Below are 17,485 nucleotides of genomic sequence, written 5' to 3' on the forward strand. Positions count from 1 at the left end.
GAAAATGACAGAGATGGCTAATATGACGTTTTTAACATGAGAAGCATGTAGCATTGTTAACTAACTAAAAAGCTCCTCAAAATGCAGGGAGATGTCTCAGGAGGAATGTAAATCTAATTAAGAACAATTTTTCTATCTAGCTGTACTTATGTGTCGTTTTTATTTTCTATTTTTTAAGATGGAGTCTCACTCTGTCACCCAGGCTGTAGTCCAGTGGCATGATCCCGGCTCACTACAACCTCCGCTTCCTGGGTTCAAGCAATTCTCCTGCTTGTGATTTCCTCCATTTGGATTAGATAAGGTCAATACACCAAGAATAATAGTAAATATCATAACACTAATGATACATTCTGAAATTTCTTACTTGGGAGGTTTTAAAATAATCAGTGAGTCATTATTCTGTATCAGTACTCGCAGAAACGTGATGAATAAACTATTCAGAAGTTCCCTTCCTTCCCTTCATTGCCCAATTTCCCTTTCTGCCTCTTCCTTAGCACTTACCCAGTATATACGAGGAATTGACAGACAGACCCCAGAGATGCACAGATGAAGATTTTGTTTCTCTATAGAAAAGATTGTACATAAGGGCGGCATGGTAGCTCACGCCTGTAATTCCAGCAGTTTGGGAGGCTGAGGGGGACAGATCACCTGAGGTCAGGAGTTCAAGACATCCTGGTCAACATGGTGAAACCCCGTCTCTACTGAAAACACAAAAATTAGCCACGCATGGTGGGGCATGTCTGTAGTCCCAGCTACTCAGCAGGCTGAGGCACGAGAATCACTTGAACCCAGGAGGTGGAGGTTGCAGTGAGCAGAGATCACGCCACTGCACTCCAGCATGGGCAACAGAGCGAGACTTAAAAAAAAAAAAAAAAAAAAAAGGAAAAAAGAAAGAAAGAGAGAAAGAAAGAAACAGAGAAAGGAAAGATTGTACATCGAATATGCAATTATAATATTTTTACTAATAACCCGCTATTGTCTATCAAGTGAGTTAAATGGGAAGGCACTTAGAGATTTCTAAGATCAAGTATCAAGCACCAGCATTCTTCATCTAGTTCTGACACAAACACTAATAGTATCATTATCCATAATCTCTCACAAGTGTCTCTTTTTAAAAAGAAACACTCTGGAGTGTTATAGCAGAGCCAAGTCTTAGAAAGTGATTCTATAAACAAACTATAGACTATCATTAGGCTTGTTGCAGAAATTTTGAAAAACTGCTTGCTAATTTTTATTTAGTACATTGTAGAGTTATTTTAAAGACATGCAATTACTGAAATTGTGTTAAATTATAGCCATATTAGTACTTACTGGGCAAAATTTTGTCAAAATATAATGTCAATACCAAATACAGAAGGGTGTCAAAAACCAACATGAAAAGAGTAGCTATTATGAGGTATGGATTTTGTGAAGAATCCAAGTGGGCATTAGAATTCACATCATAGTCCAAATGTATAAGCTGAAAAAGGAAGATACAGTGAATTTTAAAAGAATTAATACGGCATTAAGAATTTTTATTGTCTTATTTCTGCTACAACTGGGTTTGCAAAGATAAATAAGATATAATCTTGTCTCTACAGAGCTCTGTCTACTATTATAGAAGATAATTTTAATAGCAATGAAGTGATGTCAATTTGGAAAATCAATGGAAGTTAGTACTGAGTACTAAGAAACCCACAGGCAGCCCCAGGTACATTTTCTAGGAGGAAGTACAAACTCAAGGAAGGTGATATTTGAGCTGGACCTAATATAGTTTACAAAACTCTCTATGTCAGTACAAGAAGTGCTTTTAAATTCTTTTTTGTTTGTTTGTTTGTTTTTTGAGACAGGGTCTCACTCTGTTACCCAGGCTGGAGTGCAGTGGTGCTATTTCGGCTCACAGCAGGCTCAACCTCCTGGACCTACGTGATTCTCCCACATCACCCTCCACAGTAGCTAGGACTAAAGATGCACTCCACCATGACTGGCTAATTTTTTTTTATTTGTAGAGATGGGGTTTCACCATGTTGCCCAGGGTGGTCTCGAACTCCTGCCACAAGCCATCCACCCATCTTAGCCTCCCAAAGTGCTATGATTTACAGGTGTGAGTCACAGCATCAGTCTTTAAAAATTCTTTTTGATGGCTGCACATTTTCCATTGTATGGATGGACCATAATTTATTTAACCAGTAATCTACCAATGGACATTTACATTGTTTTCAATCTTATTACAAACAGTGCTGCAATAGGACTTTTTTGGGCCTAGAACGAGAAAAAAAGGAGTGCATTCTCAACAAGGAAGCCCATTTCAGGTAAAAACATGAAACAGTAAAATACTTCAGTAGCTGGGCAGAAGACAGAAGAATAATGTCTTAACAGGGCTGCAGTAGGATACAATGAGTTTATATCTAGCATAACCTTTCATTTAGCATTTTATAGTTATGATATCATAACTAAAATTAACTTTCCTGAGACAAGGTTCAGTTTCATGTAGAAATGAGCAATTAAAAAATAAAGATGTATTTATTCCAAATTTCTGGTTTTTAAATGCTTGTGTTAACATTAAGGATCATGTTTCCTGGGCACTGAATGGGACAAATGTTCTCTGGGACAACCAATTAGAAGTAGAAGCTGAAACACCTCAATAGTAAGAGTATGATCCTATATTTAGTGACTTATGGGGAAACTAATTACATCGAGAGAGAAAAATTAAAGTCACTCCTGTCTCATACATGTTTATTTTTACAAAAGTTATAGAATGGAATGCTTACAGCATGTTGTGTGAATTATTAAGAGGAAACCTGTGTAGAATGGTTTGTAAAAAGTGAAAGCGTTACCTTAACTCTTACCTGGGCCATTCCAACAGTGAAGGCAAAGGGGCTAAGAAGACACAAAGTCCATTCCAAAAATGCAGGAAGATGTGTATACAATGCTGTGAATCCCAGGATCCCCCAAAAGACAATAAGGAGAAACACAACCAAGCCCGTAAGGAAAGGTTTCTTTATCAACACACTCATCAGGAAAGCTAAAGTTATCTGAGAAAAGAGAAAAACTTCAGCTGGTATATAATTCTGTGAGAACCATCAGTAGCACAAAAAAGGAATTTTATATTATAAAAGTATATTTTATATTTTTCCACCCCTAGACACTGTCTCATGCAAATACTACAAAGAGAACAAAAGAGGTGAGACCAGAATTAGTGATAAATGATTGGCAGCAGAGAGAGAGAAAGAGAATAAAAGACTTAGATGAAATTCACCAACTTACCAAAGACAGGCCATAGAGGAGAAAGAGGGTGAAGACCATCACAAAACCAGTCAGGACGACAATTTGTGCAGATTTTACAATAAGAGCCATTAAAGTGGCCATGATAAGGATGAAGCCAGCATACATCAAACCCCAGGAAAGCCTAGCAGAGAAACAAAGCCGTCAGTTAGAATGTTGTTACTTCATCACTTCCTTGATTCACTTATTCAGCAAATGATTTGTGAAGCTCACCATTTATCGAGGGTAAAGGAAAAGAAAATGCAATAGCTAACTTATCTCCTATCCTCAAGATCACATAATATAAGAGAAGGTAGGCAATAAACAAGTAGAGAGGAAAATTGATAGCTAAATTGCAAATTAATTAAAGCTGGGTGACACAATGGATGTCACTGGGAGAGGTTTCCAGAGAGACCTTTTCTGGGAAGACATCTATGATGATTTCTCAGCTCTGGACAAGTTTTTTCAGTAAGGTTATTGTATAAACAATATGGACAAAAAAGTAGATAATGCAGCAGGGTTCAGCAAACCTTTTTTCGAAATAGCCACATTGTGAATATTTTCAGCTTTGCAGGCTGTACAGTTTCTGTTGCCATTGTAGCACAAACACAGTCATAAACAATATGTTAGTGATGTGTGGCTGTGTTTTGATAAAATATATTTATGGAGAATAAAATTTGAATTTCATATACATTTTCACATGCCACAAAATATTATTGTTCATTGAATTTTTCCCAAGCATTTATAAATGTAAAAGATATCTAGCCAAACTAAGCTTCATAAGTGAAGGAGAAATAAAATCCTTTACAGCGAAGCAAATGCTGAGGGATTTTGTTACCACCAGGCCTGCCTTACAAGAGCTCCTGAAGGAAGCACTAAGTATAGAAAGAAAAAACCGATACCAGCTACTGCAAAAACATGCCAAAATATAAAGACCAACGACACTATGAAGAAACTGCATCAACTAATGTGCAAAATAACCAGCTAGCATCATGATGACAGGATCAAATTTACACATAACAATATTAACCTTAAATGTAAATGGGCTAAATGCCCCAATTAAAAGACACATATGCCAGTATCCAATTTGCCAGTTGGATAAAGAGTCAAGACCCATTCGTGTGCTGTATTCAAGAGACCCATCTCAGGTGCAAAGACACACATAGGCTCAAAATAAAGGAATGGAGGAATATTTACCAAGTAAATGGAAAGCAAAAAAAAAGCAGAGGTTGCAATCCTAGTCTCTGATAAAACAGACTTTAAACCAACAAAGATAAAAAAAGACAAACAAGGCCATTACATAATGGTAAACGGATCAATGCAACAAGAAGAGATAACTATCCTAAATATATAGGCACCCAATACAGGAGCACCCAGATTCATAAAGCAAGTTCTTAGAGACCTACAAAGACACTTAGACTCTGAGACAATAATAATGGGAGACTTTAACACCCCACTGTCAATATTGGACAGATCAATGTGACAGAAAATTAACAAGGATATTCAGGACTTGAACATAGCTCTGGACCAAGCAGACCTAATAGACATCTACAGAACTCTCCACCCCAAATCAACAGAATATACATTTTTCTCAGCACCACATAGCACTTATTCTAAAATCGACTACATAATCGGAAGAAAAACACTCCTCAGCAAATGCAAAAGAATGGAAATCATAACAAATAGTTTCTCAGACCACAGTGCAATCAAATAAGAACTCAGGGTTAAGAAATTCACTCAGAACTGCACAACTACATGGAAACTGAACAACCTGCTCCTGAATGACTACTGGGTAAATAACAAAATTAAGACAGAAATAAATAAGTTTTTTGAAATCAAGGAGAACAAAGACACAACATACCAGAATCTCTGGGATACAGCTAAAGGAGTGTTTAGAGGAAAATTAATAGCACTAAATGCCCACAGGAGAAAGCAGGAAAGGTCTAAAATTGACACCCTAACATCACAACTAAAAGAACTGGAAAAGCAAGAGCAAACAAATTCAAAAGCTAGCAGGAGACAAGAAATAACTAAGATCAGAGCAGAACTGAAGGAGATAGAGACGTGAAAAACCCCTCAAAAAAATCAATGAATCCAGGAGCTGGTTTTTTTTTTAAAGATTAACAAAATAGACTTCTAGCCAGACTAATAAGGAAGAAAAGAGAGAAGAATCAAATAGACACCACAAAAAATGATAAAGGGGATATCACCACTGATCCCACAGAAATACAAACTACCATCAGAGAATACTATAAACACCTCTATGCAAATAAACTAGAAAATCTAGAAGAAATGGATAAATTCCTGGACACCTACAACCTCCCAAGACTAAACCAGGAAGAAGTTGAATCCCTGAATCGACCAATAACAAGTTCTGAAATTGAGGCAGTAATTAATAGCCTACCAACCAAAAAAAGCCCAGGACCGAACAGATTCACAGCTGAATTCTACCAGAATTACAAAGGGGAGCTGGTACCATTCATTCTGAAACTATTCCAAACAATAGAAAAAAAGGGACTCCTCCCTAACTCATTTTATGAGGCCAGCATCATCCTGATACCAAAACCTGGCAGAGACACAATAAAAAAAGAAAATTTCAGGCCAATATCCCTGATGAACATCGATGCAAAAATCCTCAATAAAATACTGGCAAACCGAATCCAGCAGCACATCAAAAAGCTTATCCACCATAACCAACTTGGCTTCATCCCTGGGACGCAAGGCAGGTTCAACATACACAAATCAATAAATGTAATCCATCATATAAACATAACCAGTCACAAAAACCACATGATTATCTCAATAGATGCAGAAAATGCCTTCAATAAAATTCAACACCCCTTCATGCTAAAAACACTCAATAAACTAGGTATATATGCAACATACCTCAAAATAATAAGAGCTATTTATGACAAACCCATAGCCAATATCATACTGAATGGGCAAAAGCTGAAAGCATTCTCTTTGAAAACCAGCACAAGACAAGGATGCCCTCTCTCACCACTCCTATTCAACATAGTATTGGAAGTTCTGGCCAGCACAATCAGGCAAGAGAAAGAAATAAAGCATATTCAAATAGGAGGAGAGGATGTCAAATTGTCTCTGTTTGCAGATGACATGATTGTTTATTTAGAAATCCCCATAGTCTCAGCCCAAAAACTCCTTAAATTGATAAGCAACTTCAGCAAAGTCTCAGAATACAAAATCAATGTGCAAAAATCACAAGCATTCCTATATACCAATAATAGACAGAGAGCCAAATCATTAGTGAACTCCCATTCACAATTGCTACAAAGAGAATAAAATACCTAGAAATACAACTTACAAGGGACATGAAGGACCTCTTCAAGGAGAACTACAAATAACTGCTCAAGGAAATAAAAGAGGACACAAACAAATGGAGAAACATTCCATGCTCATGGATAGGAAGAATCAATATTGTGAAAATGGCCATACTGTCCAAAGTAATTTATAGATTCAATGCTATTCCCATCAAGCTACCATTGACTTTCTTCATAGAATTAGAAAAAACTACTTTAAATTTCATATGGAACCAAAAAAGAGCCCACATAGCCAAGACAATCCTAGGCAAAAGGAACAAAGCTGGAGGCATCACGCTATCTGACTTCAAACTATACTAAAAGACCACAGTAACTAAAACAGCATGGTACTGGTACCAAAACAGATATATAGACAAATGGAACAGACAGAGGCCTCAGAAATAACACTGCATATCTACAGCCATCTGATCTTTGACAAACCTGACAAAAACAATAAATGGGGAAAGAATTCCCTATTTAATAAATGATGTTAGGAAAACTGTCTAGCCACATGCAGAAAACAGAAACTGGACCCCTTCCTTACACCTTACACAAAAATTAACTCAAGATGGATTAAAGACTTAAACATAAGATCTAAAATCTTAAAAACCCTAGAAGAAAACCTAGGCAATATCATTCAGGATATACCCATAGGCAAAGACTTCATGACTAAAACACCAAAAGCAATGGCAACAAAAGCGAAAATTGACAAATGGGATCTTATCAAACTAAAGAGCTTCTGCAGAGCAAAAGAAAGTATCATCAGAGTGAACAGGCAACCTACAGAATGGGAGAAAAATTTTGCAATCTATCCATCTGACAAAGCTCTACTATCCAGAATCTACAAGGAACTTAAACACATTTACAAGACAAAAACTAACAACCCATCAAAAAGTGGGCAAAGGATATGAACAGACACTTCTCAAAAAGAAGACATTTATGCAGCCAACAAACATACAAAAAAAAGCTTATCATCATTGGTCATTAGAGAAATAAAAATCGAAACCACAATGGGATACCATCCCACACCAGTTAGAATGGTGATCATTAAAAAGTCAGGGAACAACAGATGCTGGAGAGGATGTGGAGAAATAGGAATGCTTTTATACTGTTGGTGGGAGTGTAAATTAATTCAACCATTGTGGAAGATAGTGTGGCAATTCCTCAAGGATCTAGAACTAGAAATACCATTTGACCCAGAATCCCATTACTGGGTATATACCCTAAGGATCATAAATCATTCCACTATAAAGACACATGCACACGTATATTTATTGCAGCACTATTCACAATGGCAAAGACTTGGAACCAACCCAAATGCCCATCAATGCTAGACTGGACTTAAAAAATGTGGCACATATACACCATGGAATATATGCAGCCATGAAAAAGAACGAGTTCATGTCGTTTGCAGAGACATGCATGAAGCTGGAAAACATCATTCTCAGCAAACTATCACAGGAACAGAAAACCAAACACCGCATGTTCTCACTCAAAAGCGAGAGTTGAACAATGAGAACATATGGGCACAGGGAGGGGAACATCACACAGTGGGACCTGTCAGGGAGTAGGGAGCAAGGGCAGAGATAGCATTAGGAGAAATATCTAATGCATGTGGGGCTTCAAACCTAGATGACAGGTTGATGGTTGCAGCAAGCCACCATGGCACATGTATACCTATGTAACAAACGTGCAAGTTCTGCACATGTATCCCAGAACTTAAAGTATAATAAAAAAATGTAAAAGAAATTCCTAATTTGCAAATTGTACAAAAACAGCTGATAGATTACCAATCCCCAATATAGATAATTAGATATAGATACACATTTATACATACCCACAGGACATAGATAGATACAGACATATAGACGAATATGAAGATATCTTTTCCCTTACTATCAATGCCAAATAAACAGGAAGAAATTTCTTTAAAGGAGAAAGAGAAAAAGCTTTCTAATCACAGATCTGAGTTAGTTCCAGTTTCTCCTGCTACATTGTAACTATATAATCCTGAGAGGTAGTTATTTAATCTCTTCAAACTTCAGTTTTCTCTGGTGGAAAACAGGAAAATTAAATAAAACTATTTATTTTATGGGTTTAATATGGCAACTGGCTTATAATGTGTCCACAATGAACAGTTAGTTTTTATTTAAAGTAGAAAATGCCATCTTGTTTTGGGATGGCTTATTTTTAATGGCTAATTGTAATAACTCCCTTTGCACAGTATACTTTTATTCATCTGAAATTGTTCATCTATATTCTATAAACTCTCCTTAGTTCCACTTAAATGCTGTACAAGTAAAATGCCTCAGGCTTTTCTTAGGAGAGGAAAACAATGCCCTGATTTTTCATCCTTTCTCACTGGATTATTATTTTTAAAATCATCTTGGTTATTTTTCTATAATTCTTTGTATATCATTTTTTAAAAAACAGGCTGGGGTGGTAGCTCACGCCTGTAATCCCGGCAAGTTGGGAGGCCGAGGCAGGTGGATCACTTGAGGTCAAGAGTTCTAGACCATCCTGGCCAACGTAGTGAAATTCTGTCTCTACTAAAAGTACAAAGATCAGCTGGGCGTGGTGGCAATCGCCTGTAGTCACAACTACTCGGGAGGTTAAGGCAGAAGAATCACTTGAACCCAGGAGGCGGAGGTTGCAGTGAGCCAAAATCGCGCCACTGCACTCCAGCCTGGGTGACAGAGCAAGACTCTGTCTCAAAAAAAAAAAAAAAAAAAAAAAAAAAAGAAATATCTATCTATCTATCTATTTTGACCAAATTTTTTTTTAGTACTGAGTTACTCAATTTTGATACAGAAAAAGACATCAGAGAAAAACTTTCATCCTAAACCAAAGAAGTAATTCATCTTCTCCACTTCTCCACCCGGTATATTGAACACTTGTGTAGAAAATCACATAAACTTAATTTTTTTCTACTCAGTAATGTCTAATATTCTTTGAAAGCCTATGTAGCATATGCCCAGAACCCTCATATGCATTCTACATATCTTATTTAACACTGAGATAATATCACAGTGTGTAAAGGGCAAATTCAAGATTCAAGCCATTTCTTTCTGACTCCAGAACTCAGGCTTTTACCGCATCTGTCTCTAATGCATCACTTGGCTAAACTCTTGAAACTATCTTGCCATTAATTGACAATTCAACCCTTGTTTCCTAACTTGCCTCTACTGTCTTCTCCGGCCACAAAGCTCTCCATATCTCCATCAGCTGACACCTAATATCGAGGGTTTATTCTTAAGCACCATGTAAAACATTTTAGATACATTTCTTTCTTTTAATTCTCAGGACCAGTGAGAGGTACATATTATTATCCATGTTTTACAGAAGAGAAAAGTGAAGTTTAAAGAGCTTAAGTAATTTTCCAAGATGGTAGCTACTGAATGCTGAGATGGAGACAACCCGTGGCTTCTTGCCTCCCAGGCTTACCACAGTGCTCTACGGCCTCAACTAAAATATCTCAATGTTTAAAGAACATAAAAGGTTTTCTTTTTGCTCAGTGTCATAAAAGTGATGACTCATCCAACACTGGGTCAAAAATCAATCACCATTCCTAACATAAGGTATCTGAAACATGTATTTTACTGAACATTGGAAACCTCAGGTATTTGTGTATTTGGGTTCACCCATATATGGTAACTAGTGACCAAGTAATCATCTGGTGCCCTGAGTATTGGCAAACATCTACAGGATCAGGCTGTCTTTAAGTCAAATAAATGTGGAAAGTTTCAAGTCACCAAGTATGCATGGTCATCTGCTCCACTCATTTATAAACATACTACTTTATGAAAGCGGCAAGTGTATATATGATGCTTTAGAGATCTAAGGCAGCAGTCCCCAACCTTTTTGGCACCAGGACCAGTTTCATGGAAGACAGTTTTTCCACAAACAGGGGTGGGGGGATGGTTTTGGGATGATGCAATTGGATTACATTTATTGTGCACTTCATTTCTATTATTATTACATTGTAATATATAATGAAATAATTACACAACTTACCATAATGTAGAATCAGTGGGAACCCTGAGCTTGTTTTCCTGCAACTAGATGGTCCCATCTGGGGGTGATGGGAGACAGTGACAGATTGTCAGGCATTGGATACTCATAAGGAGCCCGCAACCTAGATCTCTTGAGTGACAGATCATCAGGCATTGGATACTCATAAGGAGCCCGCAACCTAGATCTCTCACATGCACAGTTCACAATAGAGTTCGAGCTTCTGTGATACTCTAATAACGCGGCTATTCTGACAGGAGGTGGAGCTCAGGTGGTAATGCAAGCAATAGGGAGTGGCTGTAAATATAGATGAAGCTTTGCTCACTTGCCTGCCACTCACCTCCTGCTATGTGGCCTGGTACCTAACTGGCCATGGACCAGTAGCAGTCTGTGGCCTGGGGCTTGGGGACCCGTGGTCTAAGGAGTCAACCAGCTAAGTTGTTCTGTTTGTTTATGCTGCATAATGGATTGGAGTCATATGATTTACCAGAATGCTGACTCTCGGAGTCCCATCATTGTCATCAATGACGTAATGTATTGTCTTTCTTGTGTAACATTGACTGATACATAGTATATAAATGTAGAAAAAGAAATAATGCAAAAGAAAATGAAAAAATCAGTTGCAACTCCTCCTTGGGCAACAAAAGGTAATATCTTCATATGTACACCAGTAACTGACATCAGCTGTTCCATCACTGAATGATTTGTTGCGATCTGAAGAAAGATATCAATGAACAAATTGTTATCATCAATCTAATTCCAACCTTAGGCTTTTTCTCTAAATTATAAGGAATCATGCACATTCTACATTTATATATTTTATGTTTATATGCCCTTCATGATCTGGCCCCTTGTGGTTCCTGGAACACTTTAGGTTTTGTCATGACTCCTTAGAACATCATCATCCTCACTGGACAAAACACTACTCCTGTTTTAAGACTAGCTGAAATGTCACTTCAATTAGCAAATTTTCCCTGATGTTTATCAGAGTATATCCTGATTCATTGTTTGCCTAGTACACCATTTTAAATTCCATGATAGAACCAGGCATGGTGGCATGGCCTGTAATCCCAGTTACTTGGGAGGCTGAGGTAGGAGGATCACTTGAGCCCGGAAGTTTGGGGCTGCAGTGAGCTATAATCATGTCTGTGAATAGCCACTGCATTCCAGCCTGGGCAACAGAGTAAAACTTTGTCTCTAAGAAAAAAAAGTTAAAAATAAAAAATTCTATGATAGAATCTAAACTCTTATTATGACTATATATCCATGTTTCTATCTCCCCCATACCAGTATCCCTGGAGAAAAGTGCCTGTGTTCTACTTATTTTCTGATCCCCAGTACTTAGTACAACGGTTTTAATATGGAAGTTGTTCTGTATATTGTACCTCATTAATGAAGTGAATAAATGATAGAATAGGATAATCCATTAAATCACCATCCAGCAAAATTCAAATGCAATGCAGTTAGATTCCTTTAACTTTATACTCACTTCTATGATAGCAGCATTAATGGCAGCTTGAAAAGCTACAAAGCCTTTCTGCCAGAACTCTGAAGCTTCACACTTCATTTTTTCATTCATTGCTTGACAGTGAGCTTTAGAAGAAGAACACATCCATTATTATGGAATGACACAATCTTGGCTACAGAAAAAAACAAAATGTCAAATGTTTCAAAATGCAAAGTCCATGATAATATAGTGGATGGTAAGTCTTCTCAGTTGAGAGTTGCAGAGCACACCCAAACGGAATATAGCAGAATTACTTTACGAATATTTTTAAGACCAGTTCTCAGTGATTTTTCATTATATTTTATAATTCTTTCCATTAGTCAAGATTGCTTTCCTTGAGCTTGGATCTTCTGTTGCTTATGTCAAGAAAGCACTAAACTTTAAGAAAATGTTTGGGAGTCAATGAGCAAGATCATTTCGTTCAGATGTTTTTTTAGGAGCAATTTAGAAATAATAGTAAATATAATTTCTTAATAAAACAATGTACTTAAGCACATAAGCTTCATTTAATAAATATGAATCTCCTTTATGTTCAGAAATTAAAGGTATATGTTGTGGTTGTGTATATGTTTGTGTAGTTTCACCTCTGCTATCAGGTATGCCCCCTTTGTGGCTACTGATACAATAGCAAAAAAAATTTTTTTCTTCTACGAAAGTTACCCGAATGGTCTCTGTGCTCTTTCATCATGGGAATTCTATGTCCCCAAGAAAACTTCAAATGGTAGGAGAAGGTATCAGTAAAGATGACTCTCACTGCATCCATTGAATAGTTCAAATCCAATTCATCCATGCTTTTTTCATCAGGCCACCCCATGATTGTTCTTCCTGCCATGTGAAGAAAACAAAAGAAATAGTTAAGCAAGAAGATCTCTATCTGGCCATATTCAATTATGTTGAGGTTATTTTATGTTAAAGCTATTTCCTTCCTAAAGGCAGCGCTGGGCCTAAATAAGACATGGAGGGGAGGGGGGTGGGAATTTCTGATATTCTAGATAAAATCAGAAATGTATGGCGAACATTTGTATTGCAAATATAACTTACCCTTCCAAATAAATCATTTAAACAATGTATCATTCTGTTCTTACATTGCTATAAGAAAATACCAAGACTGGGTGATTTATAAAGAAAAGAAGTTTAATGGACTCACAGTTCCCTATGACTGGGGAAGCCTCAGGAAACTTACACTCATGGCAGAAGGTGCCTCTTCCCAGGGAGGCAAGAGAGAGAATGAGTGCAAGCAGGGGAAATGCCAGACACTTATAAAACCATCAGATTTCATGAGAACTCACTCACTATCATGAGAATAGCATGGGAGAAACCACCCCCATGATCCAATCACTTCCCACTGGGTCCCTCCCTTGACTCATGGGGATTGTGGGGATTATGGGGATTACAGTTCAAGATAAAATTTTGGGTGGAGACACAGCCAAACCATATCAAACAATAATTTAAGGCAGAATGAATTTGAAATAATTATTGGTATTGGAAATTCCAATGGTATTGGAAATAATCATTGGTATTGGTATTGGTATAAATATTGATATTGGAAATACCAATACATCAACTTAAATTCATATACAAACAAAGGTATCTAAAGTTGGAATATATGCTGCAATTATAGTACACATTTTCATTTGGAAGTGATGTCAATGTAGCCAAATTTCCAAAGACAGCATAAAACTGTTGCATTTAGATAGTGTTTCCTTAAGAGACTTTGTTTATTCTAAAATATATAGTGTAAATGGCTGACTGTTACTGATCTAACCCAGGCCATTTAACCCATAGAAGCGCACCCTCCTGGTGCAATTCAACAAGTTCTTTTGTCCTCCATATTTCCTACAATCCAGCAGCTCGATCCAGAGGCTTAACCAGACTCAGGTCTAATCCTTTTTTGCCAGCCGATAGGTGTTGATGTGTTGTTTTATGAGAGGCTTATAATTTCTAGTTGTTTCTCTTTTTGAGATATTCCAGCTGTTGACACTCAGTGCCTAGGTCCATTAATTCAATGGGAGTTTCAAAATGGTGATGTTTTATTTCTATCATTTCTTTTTCATCTACTAATATAAAACATTTACAAAATAATATTTTCCATTATCTATTTGGTTGTGCAATAGTTAGTTCACGTGGGATGTGTGCTTATATTTTCTCTTTATTTGCTATTTTCCACAATAAGAACTCATTACAATAGGCTGAGTATCTCTTATCACACGCTTGAGACAAGAAGTATTTTGGGTTTCAATTTTTTTTTTGATATCATAATATTTTCATATACATAATAAGAAATCTTGAGGATGGAACCCAAGTCTAAATGTGAAATTCATTTATGTTTCACATACACTTTATACACATTGCCTGAAGGCGATTTTATACTACATATATATATATATATATGGTTGTTGTTGTTGTTGTTGTTGTTGTTGTTTTGAGATGGACTTTCACTCTGTCACTGAGGCTGGAGTGCAGTGGCACGATCTCGGCTCACTGCAACCTTCACCTCCTGAGTTCAAGTGATTCTCCTGCCTCAAACTCCCAAGTAGCTGAGATTACAGGCACATGCCACCACGCCTGGCTAATTTTTGTATTTTTAGTAGAGATGGGGTTTCACCATTTTGGCCAGGCTAGAGCTCCTGACCTAAGATGATCTGCCCACCTCGGCCTCCCAAAGTGCTGGAATTACAGGCATGAGCCACCATACCCAGCCTATACAACATTTTAAATGATTTTGTGCATAAAACAAAGTTTTTACTGCATTTTCACTGTGACCAATCACATGAGGTGTATTGGTCTGTTTGCACACTGCTATAAAGACATACCCAAGACTGGGTGATTTATAAAGGAAAGAAGTTTAATTGGCTCACAGTTCTGCATGGCTGGGTGAAGCAGGAAGTATAAGAAAAACAAGCAAAGAGAAAACAAGTCCTTCCCTGACCAGGCTGACTCACTCCAAAGTCCAGCTGGAGCTATGATAACATGATCTGCAAGGCCAGGCAGGGGCCCTAGAGAAATGGATTCCAAGAGCAGGGAGGAGAAAAACAAGTTCTTATCAGTCTCTGCCTGAAATTCTTTCCCCATGCTATCCATTCTCCGTTCTGCTCTTATAATTACTTTTGTAACTATTTCTGCAAGTTTGCAAGGATTTTGTAAGTTCCTGTTTTCCCATTTGTGCAGGATGGCAAAGGTCACAAGACATGCCAAAATTGCAAAACCTGTCACAGTTTGATTAACTGCCTTTGTACTGTTCTCGCTTTCCCCATCCTGCAAATTTCACGCCACTGGATAGCCACTCCACTTCAGTTGCATGAATAAAAGTCAAGCCCTGTCTTTGTTCGTGGCTCAGCCTCTGGATATTAATCTGCTGGGCCAGTGGCTACCTAAATAAAATCCTCCTGTTCCACCCATCTGGTCTTTCTGGTCTCCTGATTCCTGAAACATGGGGAGACCTCAGGACACTTACAATCATGGCAGATGGGGAAGCAGGCACCTTCACAAAGTGGCAGGAGAGACAGGAAGCAAAGGGGGGGAAACCCCTTATAAAATCATCAGATCTTGTGAGAACTCACTATCATGAGAACAGCATGGGGAAAACTGCTCCCATGATCCAATCACTTCCCTCCCTCAAAACATGGAGATTACAGGTCCCTTCCTCTACATGTGGGGATTACAATTCAAGAGGAGATTTGGGTGTGGACACAGAGTCAAACCTATCATGAGGTCAGGTGTGGAATATTCCACTTATGCATCATGTCAGGCTCAAAAGGCTTCAGATTTTGCAGCATTTCAGATTTTGGGTTTTAGAATTAGGGGTGCTTAACCTGTATTATCCTCTAATGGTAAAACAGTTAGTTATGTTTTTCATTTAATAACTTGATGAAAGCATGGACTTATGCCACATTGGCTGCGGAGTTCGTTTGGCATAATCGATCAGGTCTTGATGGCTCTCTAAGCTATCTGGAATGACAAGGTTCTTCACCTTGTAAATGTCCTGCCCTAGACCTTCTCTTCCATAGTGTGACTCCCAAATTTTAAGGACACATGGGTGAGAGAATGAGACTATTCCATACTTACTTATTTGGTCTATCACACTTTACACATTTAACAGCTTCAATAGCATTCCAAAACTATACTAGTAATATAATTTCTGAATATGGTTTCAGTTACTATTCTCAAATTGGCCCTCTCTGCTTTCTGGTGGGTAATTATGAACTCTTAAAGAAGTTTCTTCAGGACCATCAGATACCTTATTGTTTCTCTTTGTTCTCTTCCTACACCCAGAGGAAAAACCATGCCAATCTTGTAGCTTTTAGAGCTTTGTGTCCCACCCACATATATACTTTGTGGTACAAGGAAACATGTCACCTCTTTTCATTGTAAATATTGCCCATGGGTTTTCAAAATGATGTATAGTTTCTCTCTTAATATGTATGCATTTGAAAAATCATGCTGTCACTACAGTCCAATGTTTCCAGAATCTTTTCACAAACATACATTTAAATAACCCTGGACTATCTCATCTTGATATGTACAATTATGAAGATAACCCTTTTAATATGGAATTTTCTAAATGGGACACTAGTGAAAAAACTACAAAAAATTTTGAGACTTGGAAGGAATATACATTAATGTTGTTAATAAACTCTAGAAACTTGAACATTCAACATAATTTATGAAGGAAATCTCAAAATGAATTTGTGCCTTTTGCAAATAAGGAAATTACCATGAACAACCAGGGAACATACCTTTTAGGAATGGGGATGAAGCCACTTTGTTCATTATCTCTTGGGTAGTTTTGGATTCAGGTGCAAATGCAATAACATAATTAGTATCATTAAAACTATCTACACGTCCCAGATCCATTGAAGACATTTGAGGAGTGTCATGAACTTGATGTAAATTGGAGAAAAATAGGTACAGAAACAGTACCAGAAGAAATGAAAAGAGCCATTCCTATATAGCAATAAGAGAAAAAGGAAGCAAACTGGTAGATGTTATACCACAGATCAATCATTCACAAACAGTTTGAAATACTTAATTCTGTTATTTGGCTTGCATTCCATTTGTTCTTTCTCCTAGTTTTTAAATATCCTGATTTTCTTTGTCCATTAATCTGTGTATTTTAAAATATGCACATTGCCCACCAAGACAGAATTGTAACATCAATTCCAGTTATAATTGGGAATCTAAGTTCACCACACCTTACTGCAAGTGATAAAGCCTGGATTACTTTATGAATGGCCCAACAGCTTAGTCATGTTAAAATTTTAGTGACAGTGATAAATAAATAGTAGGTGATGTGGAATAGGTAACTAGCTTCCATCAACAGGAGCAAGATCATATTTTTACCTTCTGTTGCTCATATGTGAAAGAAGATAGTCCCAAAATGTTGCTCATAAAAAAAAAAAGTTAA

The 17,485-nt window shown here is 37.3% G+C and overlaps 1 protein-coding gene across 3 annotated transcripts in view; it reads right to left on the reverse strand.

Moving 5' to 3' along the window:
* Positions 1-17,485, reverse strand: part of ABCA9 (ATP binding cassette subfamily A member 9) — a 96,584-nt gene that overhangs the window by 51,670 nt on the left and 27,429 nt on the right. For all 3 annotated transcript variants that reach the window (XM_024234772.3, XM_063718260.1, XM_063718258.1), the window contains 7 exons: positions 16,818-17,025; positions 12,742-12,906; positions 12,064-12,167; positions 11,062-11,288; positions 3,247-3,388; positions 2,829-3,014; positions 1,312-1,459 (listed from right to left, as the gene is read on the reverse strand). In XM_024234772.3, coding sequence (XP_024090540.3) covers positions 1,312-1,459; positions 2,829-3,014; positions 3,247-3,388; positions 11,062-11,288; positions 12,064-12,167; positions 12,742-12,906; positions 16,818-17,025 — 1,180 coding nt within the window. The remainder of the gene's footprint in view (positions 1-1,311; positions 1,460-2,828; positions 3,015-3,246; positions 3,389-11,061; positions 11,289-12,063; positions 12,168-12,741; positions 12,907-16,817; positions 17,026-17,485) is intronic.

Source organism: Pongo abelii, chromosome 19, assembly GCF_028885655.2.
Source record: "Pongo abelii isolate AG06213 chromosome 19, NHGRI_mPonAbe1-v2.0_pri, whole genome shotgun sequence".
In the NCBI taxonomy this organism is placed as follows: Eukaryota; Metazoa; Chordata; class Mammalia; order Primates; family Hominidae; genus Pongo; species Pongo abelii.